Genomic DNA, 10306 nt, shown 5'->3' with positions numbered 1-10306 from the left:
CCCCACCTCTGGCCGCATGCGGTATTGCATCTCATTGAAGTCAATGCGGAACAAATTATTTTTGTTTCCATTGACTTCTATGGGGAAACTCGCTTTGATATGAGAGTGCTTTGGATTACGAGCATTCTCCTGGAACGGATTATCCGAGGTTCCACTGTACTTGTTAATTCTCTCTGACCATTTGTGAGGTCAGGCACTGATGTTGTATGAGAAGGTCTGGCTCGCAGTCTCCACTCTAATTCATCCCAAAGGTGTTCTATCGGGTTGAGGTCAGGATTCTGTGCAGGTAAGTCAAGTTCCTGCACCCCAAACTCACTTATCCATGTCTTTTATGGACCTTGCTTTGTTCACTGGTCCAAATCATTTGGTGGAGGGGGGATTATGGTGTGGGGGGGGGGATTATGGTGTGGGGTTGTTTCTCAGGGGTTGGGCTTGGCCCCTTAGTTCCAGTGAAGGGAACTCTTAAGGCGTCAGCATACCAAGACATTTTGGACAATTTCATGCTCCCAACTTACTCACTGTCCTCCAATGGCCTCCACACTCACCACATCTCTTCCAATAGAGAGCCTTTGGGATGTGGTGGAACGGGAGATTCGGCATCATGGATGTGCAGCCGACAAATCTGCAGCAACTGTGTGATGTCATCAGGTAACTATGAAGCAAAATCTCTGAGGAACGTTTCCAACACCTTGTTGTATCTATTCCACCAAGCTACTAGCAAGGTGGACCTAATAAATGGGGACCAATCCACTACTAGCAAGGGGGGCCTAATAAGGGGGAACAATCCACTACTAGCAAGGGGGCCCTAATAACATGGCCGGTGAGTGTATATAAATACACATATTATATGAATATGTTTAGAAATACAGAAGAGTGACCTCAATCCCGTTCATCAGGTTTTGCAACTTTCCTAAATGTTTGTCTTTATTATTTCAGTATTCAGTAGTTTGTATATTATTTGAATACTGAGGGGCAGATCCACAAAGATCTGCCCCGGCGCACCGTATCTGAGATACACTATGCCGCTGTACCTTACTGCAGTTTGGATCGAATCCATAAAGATTTTGTGCCGTAAGTTACGGCAGCGTAGTTTATCTCTCGCAGCGTAACGGCGCCTAATTCAAATCGGCGAGTAGGGGGGGCGTGTTTAATTTAAATGAAGCGCGTCCCCGCGCCGAAGAAACTGCGCATGCGCCGTCCCTAAATTTCCCGCCGTGCATTGCGCTAAATGACGTCGCAAGGACGTCATTGTTTTGACGTGGACGTAAATTACGTACATTCCGATTCACGGACGACTTACGCAAACTAAAAAAAAAAAAATTCAAAATAAACGCGGGAATGACGGCCATACTTAACATAGCAGCTTTAACTATACGCCGAAAAAAGCCGACTAGAGACGACGTAAAACAATGCGATGGCTGCTCGTACGTTCGTGGATCGTCGGAAATAGCTAATTTGCATACTCGACGCGGAAAACGACGGGAACGCCATCCAGCGGACGCCGAAAAATTGCATCTTAGATCCGAAGGCGTACGAAGCCGTAAGCCTGTCGGATCTTACCCAGATGCCGTCGTATCTTGTTTTGAGGATTCAAACTAAAGATACGACGCAGGAAATTTGAAAGTACGCCGGCGTACTCGCTTTGTGGATCTGCCCCTGAGTCTGTCACACTTTGGATATCTAAACTTCAATGACATGAAATAGACCCTAATACTAAACTTCCACCCCCCTCCCCCCCCCCCCCCCCGTTATATTTGATATCTTTTTATATTTTGTATTCTCAGCTTCTTCAGATATTCTCAGCGGTCGTCTGACACTTCCTTTTTCCAACAGTGCTCAACAAAGCCAAGGGCGGCACTATATTATTACACTGCAAATACAAGCGACGTGCCCCCCTCCCCCCCGCCCCCCACAGGGCTCAGGCTGATTGTTGCAGAGTGTCACTTAAAGCGGGAGTTCACCCAAAAAAAATGTTTAACATGACATTCAGCCGAGTTGTCAGAATGACAACTCGGCTGTTTTTTTTTTTTCAGTGCCGCACATACCATATTTTCACCGCCGCTTCCGGGTATGTAATGTGCGGGACTGGGCGTTCCTAAGTGATTGACATCCTTCCGACCGGCGCATACAGCGCGTCACAAGTTGCCAAAAGAAGCCGAACGTCGGTGCGCAGGCGCCATATAGAGCCGACTCGCAGTCCGGCTTCTTTCAACAACTCGTGACACGCTGTATGCGCCGGTCGGAAGGATGTCAATCACTTAGGAACGCCCAGTCCCGCAGATTACATACCCGGAAGCGGCGGTGAAAATACGGTATGTGCTGCACTGAAAAAAAAAAAAAAAACAGCCGATTGTCATTCTGACAACTCGGCTGAATGTCATGTAAAAAAAATGTTTTTGGGGTGAACCCCCTGCTTTAAAGCGGGGGTTCACCCAAAAATAAATTTTTAACATGACATTCAGCCGAGTTGTCCTAATGACTTTCACCGCCGCTTCCGGGTATGTCTTCTGCGGGACTGGGCGTTCCTATCTGATTGACAGGCTTCCGACCGTCGCATACAGCGCGTCACGAGTTGCCGAAAGAAGCCGAACGTCGGTGCGGCTCTACACGGCGCCTGCGCACCGACGTTCGGCTTCTTTCGGCAACTCGTGGCGCGCTGTATGCGACGGTCGGAAGCCTGTCAATCAATTAGGAACGCCCAGTCCCGCAGAAGACCATACCCGGAAGCGGCGGTGAAATACGATATGTAAGGGAAAAAAAAAAGAAGAAAACAGCCGATTGTCATTAGGACAACTCGGCTGAATGTAAAGTTAAAAATTTATTTTTTGGGTGAACCTCCACTTTAATCACTTGAGACCCGCGCTATTGACAAAAGACGTCAACAGCGCGGTTCTCAGGTGCCGGGTGGACGTCTTTGGACGTCATTTGAAATGCATTACCCGCGCGCGCCACTGGGGGGCGCGCGGCGGGTAACCACTGTGCCGCCGCATCGCTGGGAAGCCGATGCGTGTACCTGGCGCCCGCGATGTCCGCCGGGTACACGCGATCGTCGGGAACACAGCAGGGACATGGAGCTCTGTGTGTAATGATGGGGTGTAAACACAGAGCTCCACGTGCTGTCAGGGAGAGAGGAGACTGATCTGTGTCCCTTGACACAGCATCGGTCACCCCCCCCCAGTCACCCCCCTCCCCCCACACAGTTAGAACACACCCAGGGAATACATTTAATCCCTTCCTCACCCCCTAGTGTTAACCCCTTTACTGCCAGTCACATTTATACAGTAATCAATGCATTTTTATAGCACTGATCGCTGTATAAATGTGAATGGTCCCAAATTTGTGTCGAAAGTGTCCGATACGCCCGCCGCAATATTGCAGTCCCAATAAAAATCGCAGATCGCCGCCATTACTAGTAAAAAAAAAAAAAAAATGAAAAAAAATCATAATTCTGTTCCCAATTTTGTAGGCGCTATAACTTTTGCGCTTATTGCGTTTTTTTTTTTTTTTTACAAAAATACGTTGAAAAATACGTATCGGCCTTAACTGAAAATGTATTTTTTTTTTTAAATGGGATATTTATTATAGCAACAAGTAAAAAAAATATATATTTTTTTAAAATTGTCGCTCTTTTTTTGTTTATAGCGCAAAAAATAAAAACCGCAGAGGCGATCAAATACCACCAAAAGAAAGCTCTATTTGTGGGGAAAAAAGGACGTCAATTTTGTTTGGGAGCCACGTCGCACGACCGCGCAAATGTCAGTTAAAGCGACGCAGTGCCGGAAGCTGAAATTTCGCCTGGGAACGAAGGGGGTTTATGTGCCCAGTAGGCAAGTGGTTAAGTAAGACGACTAAGGACATCTAGTGACAGAGAAGCGGTATTGCGGGTCACAGTTGCGGAAGTAGCAGCGCTGTTTTTTTTGTTTTGTTTTAAACCCGTGCTGGGGGGGGAGGGGAGGGAGGGGGCTGTTTAAAAAAAATTGCAGAGAGCTCGGCTTCAATATACAATGTACACATTTAAATGCATTGCAAAGTTATTACCTGCAAGTGCCGGTGACTTGTCCTGAATGTTCCCCTATGGGGGAAGTTCCTCCACTGACTGCGCAGGCGCAAGCTTCCCGACGGAAATCCCCGAACCTCGCCCGGCATCCAGGCTCATTCTTTAACATCCCCGTGGATTGGAGGATGTTAAAAAAAGAGCCAGGAGGCCGAGCGAGCGAAGCGAGCCGTCCGAGCGCAGCGAGGACGTGAGGCCGACTGGCCACTTACCTCACAATCCACGTCGCCCTGGATGCCGGCCGCCGTTCGGGGATTTCCGTCAGCAAGTTTGCACCTGCGCAGTGTTTGAAGGAACTTTCCCGATAGCTGGAACCATCTCAGCGCATCAGTTCGCGCATGCGCTGGAACTTCCATGATACATGGAACCAGCATGTCAGATCACCGGGGTAACAAACAGTTAACTGAGGACTGTTCATTTTATTGTGCTCAATGCGATATGAAAAAAAATAAAATAAAACTCGGAATGTTTATTATTATTTTAGGGCTCCGGGAAAAAAAAAAAAAAAAAAAAAAGTACACCTGTGTCCTGGGGCTGTCCCCGCACTGCAACGGTTAAGATACAACTAACTTTTGGATTCCCATTTTGGATCTTTTTTGTTTCCTGACGCCAACGTGGCAGCACACCTGTGAGCTCCATCAATGGATTGGCGTCAGGAATAGAAAATTACGGTAACTATTTGATACAATTATTTTTTGTTTTTTTTTCAATCTGTATCCCCTGGGGGAGATTTTCCTTCACTTCCTGTCCCCACAGCCACAACAGGAAGTAAGAGGGGACATTCCTGCAAAGTGAGGGAATCCCTGGTGGTCACCCCATTGGAAGATTTCCCCTCTATTACTGTTCTTTGGGATTTTCTTTCACTTTCACATTTATTAATAACAGTAAACATGAAAAAAATTGGGTGAATTTCCATAACGGGGACACAGACAGAAAACTGACAGGGGTTCTAATCCTTTCCACTCCTAAAAAAAAAAAAAAAAAAAAAAAAAAAAGTTTTGCACACTTTTGACGCTATTTCTGGACCATTGTCATTTATACAGCGATCAGTGCTATAAAAATGCACTGTTACTGTGTAAATGACAGTGAAGCGGTTAACCAGTAGGAGGCGGGGAAGGGGTTAAGTGTGTCCTAGGGATGTGTTCTAACTGTGGGGGGGATGGGCTACCAGTGACACGACGCTGATTACTGCTCCCGATCACAGGGAGCAGAAGATCAGTGTCCTGTCCAGGGCAGCCATCACAAATTTTGGGGTCCCTTACACAGCTTTAGGCAGGCCCCCCCCCTGGAGCAGAGAACAAGGGGGGGGCCTCCTCTCTCCTGTGGTAACGAAAGTGTCATCTCTTCCCAGGGACGGGGGGGTGGGGGGGGGGGGTTGGTGCTGACAAACAAAACAAAGTCAAGTCTTCTATTCTCTCTCCTGCCGCAAGTTGCTAAAGTCAGACGGAAAAAAAAATGAGGGGGGGGTGGGACCCTGCCGCGAGTTGCTAAAGGTGGGGGGGTCAGACGAAAAAAAATAAAAAATTGAAAAAATTAAAAATAATGGGGGGGGGGGGGGCGTGCCTCTGCCGCTAGTTGCTAAAGGTGGGGGGTCAGACAAAAATGTGTTTTAAAAAAAGAAATAAAAAAAACGCAAGTTTCTAAAGGTGAGGGGTCAAACGAAAAAAAAACGAGGGGGAGGGGGGTTCAGGACCCTGCTGCAAGTTGCTAAAGGTGGGGGGGTCAGACGGAAAAAAAAATCAAAAAAATTAAAATTTTAAATAAAAATAAAAAACCCTGAAGGCTTTCACACTGAAGCGGGGCGCTAGCGGGACCGCTCCAGAAGTCCTGCTAGCCCCATCTTTGGAGCGGAGTGTTTACTGCTCCTCCCCCGCTCCTTCTCATTGAAAGCAATGTGAAACCGCGGTAATACCGCCGGCAATACCGCCGGCAATGCACCTCTGCAGAGGCGCATTACCGGTGGTATTAACCCTTTTATGGCAGCTAGGGGGTTAAAACCGCACTGCTTGCAGACGAATATCGCGGTAAAACGACGGTATAGCAGCGCAAAAAATAGCGCTGCTATACCACCAGCGCACCTCCCTCGCCCAGTGTGAAAGGGGCCTTAGGCGCTTTACAGGCACTTTTTTTAATGCTAAGACCCCTTTCACGCTGGGGCGCTTTTCAGGCGCTTTAGTGTGAAAGCACTCGGGCTTTCACATTGGGATTGCAGATGCAGCTTCTTTCAGGCGTTTTTTTTTAACGCTAAAGCGCCTGAAAAACGCCCCAGTGTGAAAGGGGTCTTAAAAAAAAACTGCGAAAAGCGATCTATCCGATAGAGCAGGGGACAAGCGGACATCTTGCCCCTGGCATTTTTTTTTGCGTCCTTGGATGGACACATTCTTCACAAGTCTTGACATGTGGGTTATGTTCCTGTTCATAGGAGAGGTCTCCCAATAGACGGAACATAACCCAATTGTCAAGACTAAAGGAGCCGTGTCCATCCAAGGACGCAAAGAGAAAAGGGTTTTACGGAGAGTACAAAAAAAAAAAATCACATTTTCACACCTAGTTATACCGCTAAACTCAACTTATATGGGGTATCACCTGGAGGGGGAGGAGCCATCACATGCAATGGGAGGAGTTATATCACCTGGAGGAGGAGGGGTCATAGTAATGGCAGAAAAAAAAGACACTGGGGTAGATTCAGGTACATTTGCCCATTTCTTACGGAGGCGCAGCGTACCGTTTTGCTGCTGCGCCTCCGTAATCTCCTGCGCTACGCTTGATTCACGGAGCAGTAGCTCCGTAAATTGCGTGGGCGCTCCTGAAAAATGCCCGGCGTAAGAGCGCGCAATTTAAATGATCCCATAGGGGGCGTGGATCATTTAAATTAGGCGCGTTCCCACGCCGAACGTAGTGCGCATGCTCCGTCGGGAAACTTTCCCGACGTGCATTGCGGTAAATGACGTCGCAAGGACGTCATTTGCTTCAAAGTGAACGTGAATGGCGTCCAGCGCCATTCACGATTCACTTACGCAAACGACGTAATTTTTCAAAAACGCGACGCGGGTACGACGGGTATACGTAGCATTGGCTGCCCCTGCTAATAGCATGGGCAGCCTTACGCAAAAACCGACGTACGCAAACGACGTAAACTGCGTACGCAGGGCGCGCGTACGGTTGTGAATCGGCGTTAGTATGCAATTTGCATACTCTGCGCTGACCACTACGGGAACGCCACCTAGCGGCCTGCGTAAGAATGCAGCCTAAGATATGCGGGCATAAGAGCCTTATACCGCGCATATCTTAGGCTGCAGTCGGCGTATCGAGGTTCCTGAATCAGGAGCATTCGATACGCCGGGGCAAGTAAGCAATTGCGCAACTATGGTTACGCAGACGCAATTGCTCTCTAAATCTACCGCAATGTTACCGTATTGGGTCAGACTTTCAGTGATAATTATCAGAGGAGATCAGTCACCACCAATCACCTAATGAGAGATCACTGTGTCCTTCTAATACAAAAAACACGAATATACCCCCCCCCGGATACACGGGGAGGTGGTATGATCCGTGCGGAATAACAGCTGCGACATTGTATCCGGTGACTTGTCGGTATGGTTCCCCTATCCAGATGGTTCCTGTAAGGACTGCGCAGGCGCAATCCTTGCCGACAGAAACCTCCGATCCTCGGCCGGCATCCAGGCTCATTCCTTTACATGGATTGGATGATGTTAAAAAAAGAGCCAGGAGGCCGAGCGAGCGGCGCGACTGGCCACTTTCCTCAAATTCCACGTCGCCCTGGATGCCGGCCGAGGTTCGGAGATTTCCGTCGGCAAGGATTGTGCCTGCGCAGTCCTTACAGGAACCATCCTGATAGCCGTTTTACTTACCTCACCCCTCGAAAGTCCCTTTGCGCGTTTTCGTCATCCTGTTCGGTTCCCAGCCTGGCCGTTGATTGGCTAGGCTGGGCGGATTGATGGCAGCGCAGCCATTGTTTGGGCTAGATTCAGGTAGATTTGTCTATTGTTACGGCGGCGCAGCGTATCGTATTTACGCTGTGCCACCGTAAGTTAGAGAGGCAAGTGCTGTATTCACAAAGCACTTGCCTCCTAACTTACGGCGGCGTAGCGTAAATGGGGCCGGCATAAGCGCGCCTAATTCAAATGATAATGGGGGGGCGTGTTTTATTTATATTAATGGTGACCCCGCATATTTTACGTTTTTTATGAACGGCGCATGCGCCGTTCGTGAAAGAATCCCAGTGCGCATGCTCGAAATTCCGCCGCAAATCGTCATTGCTTTCGACGTGAACGTAAATTACGTCCAGCCCTATTCGCCCTATAACGACTTACGCAAACTACGTAAAAAATTCAAATTTCGAAGCGGGAACGACGTCCATACTTAACATTGGCTGCGCCTCCAAATAACAGGAGCAACGTTACGCCGAAAAACCCTAACGTAAACGACGTAACTAAATTGCGCCGGGCGTACGTACGTTTGTGAATCGGCGTATCTAGGTCATTTGCATATTCTACGCCGAAAACGACTGAAGAGCCAGCGTAAATATGCACCCTAAGATACGACGGCGTAAGAGATCTTACGCCAGACGTATCTTAGGCTAATGTCGGCATATCTTGCTTTCTAAATACAGAAAGAAGATACGCCGGCGCAGCTTTGAATTTACGCGGCGTATCTATAGATACGCCGGCGTAAATCAATGCTGAATCTAGCCCCTTGTTATTTAAAAAATAAATAAAAATCTTGCCTTTAGTGAATAGGAGTGACAGGGACCATCTCGATAGCCGGAACCATATCGTCAGATCACCGGGAACCAATTAGTTTCACTTTCTATTTACAGGAAGAACACGCCCCCCTTATACACGCCTCCCCCTAGACGTTGAATACACGTGACGTAATATCTGCATTTACCCCACCCAAGGACACGCCCCTCTCCCCGATTTCCAGGGCTCCGATTGGCTGTTTGGGTGGGTGGGAGGCCAGGCTTATGTGTTTTTGACCTAAAGACACGCCCCTCTCCCCGATCTGATTGGCTGTTTGGCTGGGAGGTCAGACTTGTTTACAAACACAGGAATCGGGACTGTAACGGGGCTCCGCTCTCACCGACCTCCGATGTCCTGGTGGAAAAGGAAGCCGACCTACCCGGCCGCGGGGCTCTTCCTGCTGGGCGCCGTGTGCTGGGGTGAGTGGAGGTGCCGCTCTCTACCCTGTATATATATATATATATATAGATCCGCCCGCAGTGACCCCGCCCCGTCCTAGATACGCCCCGCCCCCTCCGTCATAGATACACCCCGCCCCCCGTGTATAGGAAATATGTACGCATTGTTATATTATAATAATAGACCACCAATAAGCAGAGTGGGCGGGACCTGGAAGGAGACGGGAGTGTGATTGGTACAACTATAGATGGGAGGGGTCGACGATTCACGATTAATCATCAGTGGGCGGGGGTTCACGCCCCGCCCACACCGCCTTGTCATTTGTCATCTCTTCCTGACTTTATATATAACCACGCCCATCCCCGCCCTTTGTGACACTTGTTGTTTACAATTATGTAACGATCGGTATTTGTTGCTAGAAAATTAATAAGAGAACCCCAAAAAAAATGTTTATATATATATTTTTAGCAGAGACCCTAGAGAACAAAATGGCGGTCGTTGCGATAATGTCACACGGTATTTGCGCCGCGGTTTTTTCAAACACTGGGGTAGATTCAGGTAGGGGCGCGCAATCTAACGGCGGCGCAGCGTATCGTATTTACGCTACGCCGCCGCAACTTTACAGGAGCAAGTGCAGTATGCACAAAGCACTCGCTCCGTAAGTCGCGGCGGCGTAGCGTAAATGGGGCCGGCGTAAGCGCGCGTAATTTAAATGTGTAAGGGGGGGGGCGTGTTTTATTTAAATGATGGTGACCCCGCGTTATTTCCGTTTTTAGCGAACGGCGCATTGCTTTCGACGTGAACGTAAATGACGTCCAGCCCTATTCGCGAACGACTTACGCAAACGACGTCGAAAATTCAAATTTCAAGGCGGGAACGACGGCCATACTTACCATTGGCTGCGCCTCCTAATAGCAGGAACAACCTTACGCCGAAAAAGCCTAACGCAAACGACTTAAAAAATTACCGCCGGGCGCACGTACGTTTGAGAATCGGCGTAACTAGGTAATTTGCATACTCTACAACGAAAACAACGGAAGCGCCCCCTAGCGGCCAGCGTGAGAATGCACCCTGAGATACGACGGCGCAA

At 48.6% G+C, this 10306-nt stretch overlaps 1 protein-coding gene across 3 annotated transcripts in view; it reads left to right on the top strand.

Moving 5' to 3' along the window:
- Positions 1-9087: 9087 nt before the first annotated feature.
- Positions 9088-10306, top strand: part of LOC120928128 — a 61136-nt gene continuing 59917 nt past the window's right edge. For 2 of the 3 annotated variants that reach the window (XM_040339242.1, XM_040339241.1), the window contains exon 1: positions 9088-9236. In XM_040339242.1, coding sequence (XP_040195176.1) covers positions 9167-9236 — 70 coding nt within the window. In that variant the 5' untranslated portion in view covers positions 9088-9166. The remainder of the gene's footprint in view (positions 9237-10306) is intronic. The other variant, XM_040339243.1, reaches the window with a different exon arrangement.

The sequence above is a fragment of the Rana temporaria genome, chromosome 2, assembly GCF_905171775.1.
Source record: "Rana temporaria chromosome 2, aRanTem1.1, whole genome shotgun sequence".
Classification (NCBI taxonomy): domain Eukaryota; kingdom Metazoa; phylum Chordata; class Amphibia; order Anura; family Ranidae; genus Rana; species Rana temporaria.
This window is presented reverse-complemented; position numbering and strand designations above follow the sequence as displayed.